General features: G+C 44.2%; 1 protein-coding gene across 1 annotated transcript in view; it reads left to right on the top strand.

Moving 5' to 3' along the window:
• Nucleotides 1-16,145, top strand: part of WDFY4 (WDFY family member 4) — a 125,730-nt gene that overhangs the window by 66,323 nt on the left and 43,262 nt on the right. Inside the window, exons 42-43 of the mRNA XM_054163688.1 lie at nt 1,174-1,340; nt 15,345-15,493. Coding sequence (XP_054019663.1) covers nt 1,174-1,340; nt 15,345-15,493 — 316 coding nt within the window. The remainder of the gene's footprint in view (nt 1-1,173; nt 1,341-15,344; nt 15,494-16,145) is intronic.

The following is a 16,145-nucleotide window of genomic DNA, read 5'->3' as shown; positions in this document are numbered from 1 at the left end:
GGCCTCCTGAGCTGGCAGATGGAGTCAGGGAGCAGTATAGTTCCTCTGTCATCCAGGAAGAAGCAGTTAGAGACCTGCTGAGGCACTTGAATCCCCACAAGTCCATGGGACCAGATGGGATCCATCCTAGCGTGCTGAGAGAGCTGGCAGATGAGTCCTTGAGTCCTGTGTCCAGTTCTGGGCCCCTCAGTTTAGGAAAGATGCTGATTTGCTGGAAGATGTCCAGAGAAGGGCAACAAAGTTGGCGAGGGGTTTGGAGCACAAGCCCTATGAGGAGAGGCTGAGGGAGCTGGGGTTGCTTAGCCTGGAGAAAGAGAAGGCTCAGAGGAGACCTTATTGCTGTCTACAATTACCTGAAGGGTGGTTGTAGCCAGGTGGGGGTTGGTCTCTTCTTCCAGGCAACCAGCACCAGAACAAGAGGACACAGTCTCAAGTTGTGCCAGGGCAGGTTTATGCTGGATGTTAGGAAGAAATTCTTCAGAGAAAGAATGATTGGCCATTGGAATGGGCTGCCCAGGGAGGTGGTGGAGTCACCATCCCGGGAAGTGTTTAAAAAGAGGCTGGATGAGGCACCTAGTGCCATGGTTTACTTGATTAGATGGTGTTGGATGGTATGTTGGACTTGATTATGCTGAAGGTCTTTTCCAACCTGGTTAATTCTGTATTCTGTATTCTCATTGTTCTAGACTCCAAACAACATTGAAGTGCTACACAGTTTGCCTCAGTAAGGAGGCTGACCGTGCTTTCTGTAACTGCATACAATTCATGAATGTGCAAAAATTGGAACACAGCTTGGACATGATATTACTGGATTGTTTCTCTTTGGGTTCTTTCAAAATTCTGCTGAGTGCATATGGCTGAAAGTCTACCATTTTCAGTTTTTATTGATTGCCTAATCTTCTGTGACTATAGGTGTTAAATTTGTATTGTGTCTGAGTGCATCTACCTGAAGTAAGCATCCTTCTTTAGCAGTCACAGATTTTACTTATTGCTTGCTTCTTTTTTTTGTTCTTTGGGGGTTTTGGTTGGTTGGTTGGTTTTTTGTTTGTTTGTTTTTCAGATAAATAATGCTATTTCCCAAGGTAGAACAGATTGGGTAAAAGTCTAAATTGCAAACACTTTTGGTATCATCCTTCTGCCACTAAAACTGCAATCTCTTTTATACTGATATAGGAGAGCTGACGTTAAATAGAGCAGAAAGGGAGATGGATGAAAAGAGATTGGATTGTAACCAGCTGACGTTCTTCCCTGCTCTACATGAAAGTTTCCATTCAGAAGATTTCTTGGAACTGTGTGTGGAGAGGCAAATTATATTGCAGGAGTTTGCAGAGAATGAAAAGGTAGGCAAGATGAACTAGAAAATTTTCTCTGGGAGGGTGGTCCTTTTAAAGGGTGAATAGGATATGGAGGCCTTTCAGTTTGGTGTTCAGGTGGATTCGGGCTACAGCAAACATCATCACTGTGCAATGAAGTTTTTGTCATACCTGTGAGACAATATCATCTGCCTAAAACATGGCAAAGTATGAGACTCTGAGAATTCCTGTCCTCCTTCCCCACCTTTCTCTTGCACAGAACACTGCCTGGATGAAATTTATTTATTGCCTCTGGAAGAGTGTACTAGTTTTGTATAGGCTGCTAGTTCAGGGATATTTAAATCTCTTCCTGATGAATACCAGGAAATGTTTTCTTCCTTCACATGCCTTTTTCTTCTTTGATTTCCCATGAATACTGGACAGATTCTTCCATTTAAACCCAGAGAGACTTTTCCTGTTTTCTTTTTAAAGCTTCTATCATGTGTCACCTAACCTGTGCTGTCCTTTTTTCTTGTACTGGACTGGGTGCCATTTCCCCAGATTTCTCCCTAACATAAGGAAAAGGACCATGGCAGGAGAATGTGAGTTGTGGAGCAAATAGTCATGATTGTTATGGGGGATGGTAACTTTGATCTGGTGTTCTGAGTTTAATCCTTTTGCATGAAAGATAGCAACCTGCCCTTTTCTTTCATCACAATCCCCACAAAACTAACACCAAATCAAATCCTTGATGTTGGGTAAACACTGTGCATAGCCATTTCCAACATGACTGTATGAGATTTTGTCATAAGGAGTAGACCTGGACTCATTCTCTGATCTTTTGCAGCATATCTGTTTCATCCAGTGGCATCTTTTCCCCCGATGGCCCAAGAATTAGTATTCCAAAGTGGAAGACAAGGGTCAGACTAGTAGTGTTTAAATTCAGCTGTCCCAGTGCTGTGATAGTTTTACATAGATACAGAAACAATTACTTTTTCTTCGATACCATTGCCAAGTTTTCCTGATGTTTTGTCAGTGGATGGGTCACACTTGTGCTCTCTAACATAATGGCTTCCTCATGCTATTTGAGCTGTTAGTACACTGTCTATACAACATAATTTATTTGCCTGCCTGTCCTCTTTCCCCCTGCCCCCCCCTGCTTCTCCCCAGCTGAAAGAGACTGGTGTGAAAATGTGAGGCATGTTTTCTGTGCACTGATCTCATTTTGAGCCTTCAAGCTGTCTGTCTCTTCTCCGTGTAACTCCACAGGAAGCCATCAGAAATGCCAGGCAGGTTTTTTTCCAGCAGCAGTCACTGTGTTGCTGAGCTGACAGAAGTATTAAAAAAAGCAGTAGGGGGTGGCATTAGCTGTCCTGTGCTCACTTAGTGCGCCGCGGTCCTGCCTGGTAAATGGCTGCCTTGTGAGCTGTTTGCGCTCTAACCAGACAACTGGAACCATCTTACCTACTGCACAGAAAAGTCATTGCCATGTTTTGGCTGCTACTAGATCAATTTCTAAAACACAGGGACAGCCCTTGTCTGGAAAGTGAGTGTTGATTTGTGATGTCACCCAGTGCTATTGTTTTACAGTGACATTTAACAGACACCTTTGTACATATTCACATGTGAGGTGGCTTTTTGCAGAAGCAACAGATCAAATGCAATTGACCTGCTTGGTCAACAGCTGAGGCTCCATTGAGGTTTTAGCTGCATACAGGTGGTTACATTTTGCATGCATCTTTATTACACTGAGACTGTACACACCATAGGCATTGAAAGAGAAGTTCTAAACAATGTGTGTGATCATATACAATATGTGCTGCTGCAGAATTTTGCAAGAGAAATACAAATAGGAACCTATCTGACCTACTTTATAAATTTGCCTACCAAACGCCAGAGCCAACTCTTTAAATAACATTGGCTTACCAGCAGAGACAGGGAGACTGAATTCCTTTATCTGCAACCTGAGCCCTCAACGGCAAGATTTCCTCTCTGTTCTTTAATCACCTAAAGGAGTCCTGCCAGGGTGTTAATATGCTGTTAGCATGCAATTGATGAAGAAAGTGTTAGAAGACTTGGGGAACCATTTTGGTGTGGAAATTCTGGATTTTGGAGGAAAGTAAACCTCTGTTCACCAGCAAGTCATTTGAGATGATAAGAAATTCAAGCAGTTAGGGTAATGAATCTGTAGTTAACAGGGGTGCTTGGCCTAGCAGAAATGTGGGCACAATGCCTTTCCTTGAAGGAGGGGCTGGAAAGAGCACAGGAGATGCCAAGAACAATAATAGAAATTACTAGCATAAATCAGGGGGAGTGGGATCCATGTGTGGGAGAAAAAAGATGATTGAAGAAGAGGCTCAGTTGAAAGAGGGAGCAGCTATGAAGTTCAGCATCTAGGTCTAGGCTGCTCTTCGTCCACTTGGAGCTGGTGTTTGTAGGGGCATGGCAGATATCTCACAGATATGAATAGAATCAAATAATTTCTGTTGGAAATGACTTACAATGATCATCACCCCCACCTGCCTGATCACTTCAGGGCTGTCCAAAAGATAAAGCATCTTATTAAAGGCATTGTCCAAATGACTCTCTAACACTGATTGGCTTAGGGCAGCAGCCATCTCTCTAGGAAGCCTGTTACAGCATTTGACCAGACCACCCTCTCAGTAAGGAAATGCTTCTGTGCATCCAGTCTAAACCTCTTCTCTGAACCTTTTCCATGCATCCTGTCACTGGATACCAGGAGAAGTGATCAGCACCTTCCTCTCCATTTCCCCTTCTCAGGAAGTTACAGAGTGTGAAATGCAAAACACCTCAATGAGAATGTTCACCCCAATGAAAACATCTTCAATTGTGAGGCTGTAGCTGCTCCCTTGACTTCTGCAAAGCTCCTGACTAAACCTCAAGGTCCTAACTGCCACCTCAAGCAAGCACAGCTGATTCCCTGACTTCCTGAGAAGTCATTGGAGCAGTGGGAAGGACATGAACTTGAGTGAACTGACCTAAGGGGAAATGTAAGGCTCATATTAGCTTTTGGCAGCATTTTCTGTTTGAGAGGAGCCTGAAGTAAGACAGAGACGTCTGGGTGTGCAAGAGGTATGAGCATAATCCCAAATGAACTGTCTTCCAGATGCTATCATCAACTAAGGGATGTCAGCCTCTCAGGCTTGTGATGGGCCAGGACAAATGGCAGCTTTCATCACAGAAAGCAAAGACAAAGAACAATCCCATTGCCCACAACCATGTACAAGGCAAAAACCTTCTTCTGCAACCCTCCCTGATGCTCTTTCCTTGCAGCATTTGGGAAGGTGTTAAGACCTGAGAAGAGTATACCAAAGAAACACTACCCAGATGGGGTTTTTGGTTCAGTAGAGTAAGGGAAGGGGAGTGAGCAATTATCAGTAAGACCAGGAATGTGTCCTGTGTCTTCTGAAGCAAAGTTGTGACCACAAGGCTTTCTTTCTAAGGATTGTGATGGTTTTACTTAAGTCTGAGCAGAAGAAATTTAATCCAGTGTTTGCAACAGTTCAGATATGATGGAACTTGAGCCAAGAGCCCCTACCACTAAAAATTAGGTCCAGTGGATTAAGTTTCCTTTGGTCATTGAGCAACTGCAGAGAATGAAACACCCTGTCATGTATTCTTAAGCTGTGATTAATGAGACGCGTGTGGGAAGGTTTCAAAGTAAGATGAGACTTCAGCAACAAGCAAACTAACAATCATTGCGGGAGAGGTCTTGTAAGCTGCAGAGAGAGGTGAACCTGTGTTGCTCTCACATACCATGGTAACACATACCTGTTTCCCTAGCAACATATTGGATTTCATGTACTCCTGATCACTTCACATTCTGTGGCCCTAAATAACATTGACCCTACTTTACTGACAGGTCTTGTCTAGCTGATGTACTGTGGGATTCCTCGATAAACACCAGAAAGAACAAAAAGAGATTATAACTGCAGTTTACTGATGCCTGACAACAGTGCTACCTGAATGCATTGCTTTTGTGTATTGGGTGAAGGTTTTGTAGCCTTTGATGGGCAAGTGATTAGAGACAGCTGTGAGCAAACATGAGAAATGTGCCATGAAAAATACAAAATGTGACAATGGAGATAAGGAAGGGGCTTCAGGAAGTCCCTATGCCACTGGTTGCTGAGAAGGAATATAAAGATCAAGAATCTCTCCATACCTAGCACATTTCTTTTAGTCTTTCCAATGAGCTACTGTTGTTAAGATGCAGGATAGTGATTTAGGTAGACTTGTCATTTAGAATCAACCTGGAATAACCATTCTTTTGTCCTTGCTCTGTAAAGAATGTTATGCTCAGGACATTGTGTGGCATGGGTAAGTGTGTTCTAGTGATATGGTTGTGTGACTTTAATTTCACTGCATTGTATATTTTCCTGGAGGGGCCATGCCAACAGTGCTAGAGTCTACCACTAGGAATAGGTGGCTGACCTACTCCAGTGTTTTTAAAAACTGTGTTAAGATTGTTTTCATCTTGAGGCATGTGATTCCTTTGGAAATCTGGCTCCCAGAGCAGATATGCTTTCATTGCTATTTGCTTCAATGCAACTGTTACATTTACAAACAGCTCTTCTGTAAAACAAGAAAAAGAAAACAAGAAGAAAAAAAACCAAACATACCTTTAGTTTTAATTCCCTCCTACATCTGACTGAACAGAGCAAGCAAGAGATGAAAGGCTTTGGGCAATACCTTAGAAGGCAATTATTCAGTTATTTTATGTCATGTTTGCTTCACTGATTAATGATTCCAGTGGCTGGATTCTGTTCAGACAGAAAAGGAAAGTTTTTATTTAATCTGTGATAATTCCAGGCTGTTTGGTGTTTCAGTGTAAGAGTACAAGACTCTTCTAGTGGGGTTCTCTAGTATACCTCTTAGTCAGATCTTTATTACTCACTTAGAATAAAATGAACCCTGTACTTCAAATGAGAGCAACTGACTCAGCCCAAGGACTCTAGTATTTCTAACAGTGCAGATGTAATTAATTCTGTTGGAGGTAATAACATAAAATTGAAGAAATGGATTTGATCCTGGTGACTGCACTAGAGCTTGAAGTTTAAGGTTTGACAAAAAGAGGTACATTCTATCTCCTCTCTCAACACCAGCTGATGTGTCCTTGTACTCCAGGTTGAACAATCCCAATTCTTTCAGCTTACCTTAATAGGAGAGGTGCTCCAGCCCTTTGATCACCTTTGTGGCCCTCCTCTGAATCCACTCCAGTGGGTCCATATCTCTCTTGTGTGGGGACCCCAGAGCTGTACACAGCACTCCAAGTGAGGTGTCATCAGAGCACAACAGAGTGTGAGAATCATCTGTCTTGATCTGCTAGCCATGCTTCCCTCAATGCAGCCTAGGATACAATTTGCCTCCTGGACTTTGTTGGACAATTTGCCTCCTGGACTTTGTTGGCTCACATCCTGCTTCTCATCCAGCAGTGCACCCAAGTCCTTTTCTGCAGGGCTTCTCTCAATTTCATCAGCCCCCAGCCTGTATTGTTATTGAGGGTTGCCCTGACCGAGGTCCAGGACTTTACTGTTTGCCTTATTGAACCTCATGAGATTCTCCTCAGCCCACCTCTCGAGTCTGCTCCAGTCCCTCTGGATGGCACCCTGTCCTTCAGTCTTATCAACTGCACCACTCAGCTTGGTATCATCTGCAAATGCACTGAGGGTGCACTCAATCTCTCTGTCAATATTATTGATAAAAGCATTGAGCAGCACTGGTCCAGTACAGAACCCTGAGGGACACCACTTACCACCTGTCTCCATCTGGGCATTTGTGGTGGTTTGAAAGGAAAGGCTCTGCTTTCCCTCCCCCACTGAGAAAGAAACCACGGCTAAGCCCAGTCGGAGAAATGAGAGTATATTTTACAAGGAAACAGATTATATGTAACACAACAAATACAGGTATTTTACAATATATACAGGAATATACAGCAAATGAACTCAACCAGAAACCAGACCCCCCACAGAGGGGGCTTCCCCCTGTGCCCCCTTCACCCCCCTACCTCCCTTCTCCCCCAAAGAGGTAGAAGAAGAGATGAGGACAGTTAACAGGGCAGGAAAAGAATAAAGGCCTTGCACAGGGAGTTAGTATCTTATCTTAGTTGGCCAGAATCCCAGAAGCAGATCCAGCCGAGAGGGACAGTGAAGGAAGGAAGACTGAGAGAAAGTTCCCAGCTCCCCCGGGTCCAATCTGACCTCCCACAATCCTTGGCCAATGAAATTCGTTTAGAATACCAAAATATTTTACAAACATTTAGCCAGTGTGCCCCTTTCTTAAAGGCCCAGCGTCAAACGGCCACAATCCACCCCTTCTAAACAATTTCATTGGTCGTTCGCACTGTCCATCCAATCGGAAACAATATTTACAGTTCGTGAGCAAAGTTCATAGTCCGTTCCGGCTACACTCAGATGTAGATGATTCAGAAGTCCAAAAAAGTCAGGAAATAAGAGAATGGAAACCAGCTTGTCTCTCCGCAGACGAAGTGAAGAAAAGGCAAACAGGAACACAGGGACTCTCAGTTGACTCAGGGTTCTCAGGGCTCGTGCACTGTAGATTCCTCAGGGATTCTTCCGTTGGGCGCGTTGTAGCTGTACAACAGTCTGAAATTAAACTCTTTCAGCTAAAGTTAAATTTCTTTGTGGAATACACTGAATTTCACCATTCTCTTGCATTACCCAATAAGTGTGACCCGGACCTTCTGCTGAAACCACCCCTCGGACAGGTTTAGCCTCTCCTGAGGGCGAAAATACCCAAACAGTTTTACCTAACAGATTCTTTTCCCTAACAACAGGAACTCTATCACCTTCTACTCTCCGTAGCAGATCTGAATGTGCCGGTCCAGCTCGGTTCACTGAACCTCTACTATTCACCAGCCAGGTTGCTTGTGCTAAATGTTTCTCCCAGTTTTTCAAAGATCCACCTCCCATGGCTTTGAGAGTGGTCTTCAACAAACCGTTGTAGCGTTCAATCTTCCCTGCAGCTGGTGCATAGTAAGGAATGTGGAAAATCCACTCAATACCGTGCTCTTTTGCCCAGCTCTTTACAAGGTTGTTCTTGAAGTGAGTTCCGTTGTCTGACTCAATCCTCTCTGGAGTTCCGTGTCTCCACAGGATCTGTCTCTCCAGACCGAGAATGGTGTTGCGTGCAGTTGCATGTGGGACTGCGTAAGTTTCCAGCCATCCAGTGTTTGCCTCTACCATAGTAAGCACGTACTGCTTACCAGAACGAGAACGTGGTAGAGTGATGTAGTCAATCTGCCAAGCTTCACCATACCTGTATTTGGACCATCTGTCACCATACCACAAGGGCTTAATTCGCTTTGCCTGCTTAATAGCAGCACAAATGTCACAGTCATGGATGACTTGTGTGATAGCATCCATGGAAATGTCTATGGATCTGTCACGAGCCCATTGGTATGTTGCATCTCTGCCTTGATGCCCTGATGAATCGTGAGCCCACCGAGCTAAGAATATCTCACCTCGGTGTTTCCAGTCGAGATCAAGTTCAGAGTCCTTGTCTACTTGAGAAACTCTTGCAGCTAGATCTGCCTGATGGTTGTGTTGCTGTTCCTCAGTAGCTTTGCTCTTGGGAATGTGAGCATCAATGTGTCTCACTTTCACTGGAATTCTCTCGATTTGATCAGCAATGTCTTGCCACAGGTCGGCTGCCCAGATGGGTTTTCCTTTCCTCTGCCAGCCATTCTTTTTCCAGTTCTTTAGCCAACCCCATAGAGCATTGGCTACCATCCATGAGTCGGTGTAGAGATAAAGCTTTGGCCATCTCTCACGTTCAGCCACGTCGAGAGCTAGCTGGACAGCTTTTACCTCTGCAAACTGACTGGATTCTCCTTCTCCATCCTTCGCCTCTGCAACTCGGCGTGTTGGACTCCACACTGCAGACTTCCACCTTCGCTTGTTCCCGACGAGACGACAGGAACCATCTGTGAACAAAGCATATTTCTTTTCATCATCTGAAAGGTCATTGTAAGGAGGAGCTTCCTCAGCACGAGTTACTCTCTCCTCTGGAGGTTTAGCACTGTTGGTACCTTCAGGCCAACTTGAGATCACCTCCACCAGACCAGGTCTTTCAAGATTTCCCATTCGAGCTCTCTGTGTTATCAGAGCCATCCACTTGGACCAGGTGGAATCTGTAGCATGATGTGGTGTGGAACCCTTGCCTTTGAACATCCAATTCAAAACTGGTAATCTGGGAGCTAAAAGAAGTTGTGATTCAGTTCCAATCACTTCAGAAGCTGCTTTCACTCCTTCATAGGCAGCTAGAATCTCTTTCTCTGTTGGAGTGTAATTAGCCTCTGAACCTCTGTAACCTCGACTCCAGAAACCAAGAGGTCGTCCACGTGTCTCACCTGGAGCTTTTTGCCACAAGCACCAGGTTGGACCATTGTCACCTGCAGCCGTGTACAAAATGTTCTTGATGTCTGGACCATCTCGGACAGGTCCCAGACCCACTGCTTGAACTACTTCTTGCTTTATCTGGTCAAAGGCTGCTTGTTGTTCAGGTCCCCAGTGGAAACTGTTCCTCTTTCGAGTCACATCATACAGAGGTTTCACAATCTGACTGTATCCAGGAATGTGTAGTCTCCAAAATCCCACTATCCCCAAGAAACGTAGAGTTTCTTGCTTGTTGGTGGGATTTGCCATGGTAGAGACTCTGTTTACCACATCCACTGGAATGTGTCTGCGTCCATCCTGCCACTGCACTCCCAGAAACTGGATCTCTGTGGTAGGACCTTTCACCTTGTCTCTCTTGATGGCAAAACCAGCATTCAGAAGAATGTCCATGATTTTGTTACCTTTCTCGAAGACTTCCTCAGCAGTTTTACCCCAGACGATGATATCATCGATGAACTGGATGTGTTCTGGAGCACCACCTTCCTCCAGAGCATCGTGGATTACTGCATGACAGATGCTGGAGCTGTGGATCCAGCCCATTGGCAGTCTGTTGAAAGTGTACTGGATTCCTCTCCAGGTGAAAGCAAACTGAGGCCTGCATTCCTCTGCTATGGGAATAGAGAAGAAGGCATTAGCAATGTCTATGGTAGCATACCATTTGGCCTCTTTGGATTCCAGCTCATACTGGAGTTCCATCATGTCTGGTACTGCTGCACTCATAGGCGGAGTTACTTCATTCAGGGCTCGGTAGTCCACTGTCAGACGCCAGTCTCCATTCGGCTTTCGCACAGGCCACACTGGGCTGTTGAAAGGTGAATGAGTTTTGCTGATGACTTTCTGACTCTCCAACTGACGAATCAGATTCTGAATGGGCAACAAAGAGTCACGGTTGGTTCTGTATTGTCTGTGATGCACAGTCTGAGAAGCAACCGGCAATTTAATGTCCTGAATCTTGTGTTGTCCCACAACTGCAGATTCATCAGAGAGTTCAGGTCTAGCAGACAGCTTCAGCTTTTGTCCATCAATTTCTACAGAAACTACTCCAAAAGCCCATTTGTAACCTTTAGGGTCCTTGAAACGCCCTTCTCTCAGAAAATCAATTCCCAAAATACAAGGTGCATCAGGTCCGGTCACAACTGTATGCTTTTTCCACTGCTTACCAGTTAAACTTATATTAACCTCTACCTTACTTAACTCTTGAGATCCACCAGTGACTCCCAGAATAGTTATAGACTCTGATCCCTGATAATTTGATGGCAATATGGTGCACTGAGCTCCTGTGTCAACCAAGGCCCTGTACTTCCGAAAGTGTGAAGTGCCAGGCCACTGGATGTACACATCCCAATAGATTCTGTTATCTCCATTATCCCTCTCCTCCCCCTGGCGGGAGGCAGGGCACCCCTAATTATGGGGAACATTTCCACAGGTGCAACGAGCACACTGTGCAGTGTTAGAACTGGAGTCACTGTTGGAGCTGTCATTGTTGTCCTGGGGAACTGTGGAAGTAACAGCTACCCTTCTGGTATTGCTACCCTGGGTTCTGCCACTCTGCAGTTCCCTCAGTCTCCTGAAAAGATTAGAAGTTGGTTGGCCATCCCACCTGTTCATGTTCTCACCAAACTGATCACGTAGAGTTATCCAAATGGTCCTACGTGATTGCCTTGGTGGTCTGTTTTGGTTTGGCCTGTTTTGGAATGACCTCCTTGGAGGATGTCTATTCCTCACAGCTGAAACCTGCACCCACCTGGAGGAAGAATTGGAATCATCTCTTTGTGCCAATTGGCATATGGAATCTTTGATTTCATCCTTCAGCTCTCTCATGCAATCCTTTATCTCACTAGACAGAGCTTTAATGGCTGAAACCAAAGAAACACGTGTCATGCTATCATCCAATTGTCTTAGTTGATCAGTGAATTGGCCAACCGTAGGAGGATCTCCACCATAATTTCTTGCCACAATTCTGCTTGCCAGAATGTTTGCATAATTGGAAGGAGCAAGCTTGATAAGCTTTTTAGCAAGACCAGCTGCCACAGGAATATCGTCAGGATTCAGAGTATCATGGTCACCATAGAGTATCTCTCTAATGGCAAACTCTCTCAGACGCTTAATTCCCTCATCTATGGTAGTCCAGGGCTTAGGATTCCATGGAAGATCATCTCGGGAAGGGTATCTCAGGGAAACCGCCATTAAAAGGCGTATCCACAGATTAACCTTACCGAGAATCCTGGCTAGATGTCTATCTATTCCATTATCCTTTGAGAGAGTTCCTAGCTGAGCTGCTGACTTGTCTCCAACTATTAGAGCTGGAGCACCTGTATCATAACACCTAGCAAGCCAAGATAGGATGGGTTCCTTATCTGCTCTGAGGTAATCTTTGCGGACATTGCGAATCTCCTCCCTCGGTGACGAGCATTCGGTGATGTCATCTTGCTCTCCATCTATCACATCTTCCTGAACCTTTTGTCCCCATAATCCTGCTGTCACTCTCCTAAGGACCTCTTTAAGCTGAAAAGCGCCACTGCCAGCTGCTGTCTTAGCTGCATCTCCATCCTGTGATGATCTCAATAACTCAGCTATATCTCTAAGACAAATCTTCTCCTCATCTTCAGCAGGCACTTTCCTAGCAGAGGTTCCCTCACCAGGATCATCCTGTTTAGCAGAGGTTCCCTCACCAGGATCAGTCTCCTGCTCTTCTCCTCCATTAGCTCCTGGATCAGCTTTGGCCTTTCCACCTCTGGTCTTTAAGACTGCTACTTGTTTAACTGGAGCTGTGTTTGAATTTACAGCCATCCTGATAGAAGCTGACAGGTCCTGATCTAAATCAGCCGCCGTGGGGGCCCCTTCCGGTCCTGTCATGGCGGACGGAAATGACCTTGCCTCACTACCGGTCGCCATCTTGGGAATGGGAGCCGCCCCTGGCTGCTTGCCAAAGTCATAGAGTGGAGCATTTAAGGCAGCTTTGCCAATAGGTTTTGCTATTTTTCTAACTGACGCAGCCCCTTCCTCGTCACTCGAGGACTCTGGGGCAGATTTAGAGGAACGCCTACGCTTCCTAGATTTTTGTTTAATCACAAAACATGGTCGAGAAACCTTTTTCTCTATATATAGAGCCCACAGCAGACACACAATAATTATCAGCAACAGCAGGATTACACCTGTCAAATAAATCACCTTAAGATCCCAGCCAGCACTTAAAGTTACTCTTTGACCTCCTGAAGTGTTAAACTCCCTTATCTCGATCGGCAAAGTGGAAGACGTTCTATTGCCGTAATTAGTGAGCCGAAAAAAACCCAAACAGTGTTTATACAGCAGCTGGATCCTATGCATAAACCACAAATAGATTTTACGCATTAAATATTTACCTATCTGGTCTAACATCAACCCGATGCAGTACCGGTAGACCAACATGCCACAGACCGAGAAGAATAAACGTTCTAAAACCCAGAGCACCTTCATTTCGTTTCTCCGGCTGAGACAAGCAATAAATCAACTTAATTACTTAATTGCCCGGCCCCACGTTGGGCGCCAATAAAAAAGTGTGTGGTGGTTTGAAAGGAAAGGCTCTGCTTTCCCTCCCCCACTGAGAAAGAAACCACGGCTAAGCCCAGTCGGAGAAATGAGAGTATATTTTACAAGGAAACAGATTATATGTAACACAACAAATACAGGTATTTTACAATATATACAGGAATATACAGCAAATGAACTCAACCAGAAACCAGACCCCCCACAGAGGGGGCTTCCCCCTGTGCCCCCTTCACCCCCCTACCTCCCTTCTCCCCCAAAGAGGTAGAAGAAGAGATGAGGACAGTTAACAGGGCAGGAAAAGAATAAAGGCCTTGCACAGGGAGTTAGTATCTTATCTTAGTTGGCCAGAATCCCAGAAGCAGATCCAGCCGAGAGGGACAGTGAAGGAAGGAAGACTGAGAGAAAGTTCCCAGCTCCCCCGGGTCCAATCTGACCTCCCACAATCCTTGGCCAATGAAATTCGTTTAGAATACCAAAATATTTTACAAACATTTAGCCAGTGTGCCCCTTTCTTAAAGGCCCAGCGTCAAACGGCCACAGCATTGAGCTGTTGACCACTACCCTTCGTACAAGATTATCCAACCAATTCCTTACCCACTGGACAGTCCACCCATTAAACCCACATCTCTCCTGCTTAGAGAGAAGGATGTTGTGGGGGACTGTGTCAAAAGCTTTACAAAAATCCAGATAGATGACATCTGTTTATGTTCCCTTGTCCACCATAGGGAGAATTAGGGTTTTGTTGTAGTTTTGTTTGAAAGGATTTGGGCAAATGGAAGGGCTTCATCTGGGATTGTGCTGACAGGTTGATGATTAGCTCCTGCCTCCTCCTCTGGGCATGTAGAAGATACTGATTGAAAGTTCTGGTGCAAACTGGGCAAAGCACTGAGTTGACTTTGATCCTCGCAGTTGACTGTGCTAACAAGTAGGCTACTCTTCTGAAGCCGAGTATGTATAGAAAGTTGAATCAAAATACCAAAAAAAAATAAGGAACTTCATGCCTCTAAATGGTAGGAAAGTTCTTCTCAATAAATTACTGCTTGATTTTAAATGAGAACTTTGTTTCACTCAGCCCACATAATTTTCTGGATCACAGAACTTTTCTGGTGTCTACATTGGTCTATTTCCTTTCTACACAATCTCTCAGATGCAGAAACTTTCAGAGGAAAAAAGGACTATTTGACTTCATCAAAAGTGGTCAATTCTCAAGAAAATTTTCTGTGAGCTGGCACGTGCAACTGAAGAACTGCTTTGCTGAAGAATTCCTAATGCTTCTAAATTGAGGGTTAGAAATGTCTCTATTTTAAAGGGCCGAGTAAATTTGATCAGGAGAAAGAAAAAGAAAGTGAGTATTAGGATTCCAAGGAGGATTTTCAAAACATTCAGAATGTTTAATTAAATCTTCAAGATAACTGGAATCATTGATTCACATATTTTGATTTGCCTTCTGTGTAATACAGGAAGGAAAAGTGTCAATGCAGGAAGTTTTATGTTACTGAGATTTCAATCCGTTGTATGCTTATTCAGCTGGCCGTGGTGAGATAGACATAGAGAATGATAGGAGCTTTCCTTGTTCATGACTTTGCACCCTTTTTTTTTTTTTTTCCAAGTATAGATTTCATTAGAATCTAAACAAAAGCATTTGCTTTTTCTCTGTATTCTATATATACAATACATTTGTTATACGCCACTGTTTTGTCTGTATGATGCTGTGTAAGTTGTTCCCTTCCTCTGTGTCAACCCCCTGCTTCTGTGTAAGTACTGCCATCTACAAAGTTTTATAGCAGTAATTCCTGCAATATTTGCAAGAGTTCTGTAGTGATGTTGCTAGATATAGCCACAGACAGATGAAGAAGAAACAGATATCATGGGGGGAAAGGCCATTAGATTCTCCCACTACTAGTACCACAGAAGTATGTAGTCAGTCACAAGGTGATTATTGTGCCTGCATCCCTACAGACCTGCCAGTCAAGATGGCATCTGGTTTGGTACAAACATTTGTCCTTCTGCATCACTGGGTTTTTCACGCTGCTGTCCCTGTCTCTTGAGTTATAAACTCCTGGCTTTATGATGTTTGCTTTCATACTAGGTCACATTCAAGTGCTCTGTGGCAGTTGTGCAGGGACACACAGCATTGGAAGGAGTGCTGCTTTTTGGCAAAGAGCACTTTTACATCTGCGAGTGCTTTGTGTTATCCCCTCTAGAAGAAGTCTACTGTACACATCACTGCTTGTCCAGGTAAGCCATTCTTCCCTCCCCCATACGTTAGATGAATTTCAGTACTGCCACATGGATGCTTAGAATTTGCACAGACTTTGAGGGGACTTCAAGAGAAGTATTAGCAGAGCATAAAGTTTGCCATTCTTTCCATCTGTTCACAGAACCATTCAAGTAACATAGGTGCCTTTTCACAGGCTTTGGAGGTTCAACAAGCACTGACAGCTCTAACAGATGGAGATGGTGGGCAGTCTAACATATACATTGCTGTTTTCCAATTTTTTAAAAGTGTTAATGTTTCTTTCTGATTGGCTCCCATCTTTCATTCACATATGACAGTCATTACAAGAGCCTTTAGCTTCATTGTCTAATAAGGGTGGGTTTTTTTGTTTCTCCAAGATGGAATTTTAAGCAATTTTTGGCACACTGCTATCATCATGATTTATTGAAACTGACTAATATTGAATATTATTCTATTAGTCTTAGCTCTTTGTGCACACAGTGTGCTCATGTGAAAAGCCCAGTAGACGGTGAGTAACAATATTTTCACTCCACGACTGCTCCTCACAAAATTCTTACTAAGTCCAATATCAGTCAATCCAATCGGGTAACTTAAGGATTGATTGAGCTGGGTCTGACAAAAGGTTGTATTTCTAAGGGATTTGCTATGGGC

Source organism: Dryobates pubescens, chromosome 8 (assembly GCF_014839835.1).
Source record: "Dryobates pubescens isolate bDryPub1 chromosome 8, bDryPub1.pri, whole genome shotgun sequence".
NCBI classification, from domain to species: Eukaryota; Metazoa; Chordata; class Aves; order Piciformes; family Picidae; genus Dryobates; species Dryobates pubescens.
Note: the sequence above shows the minus strand (reverse complement) of the source record. Positions and strands in the feature narration are given on the sequence as shown.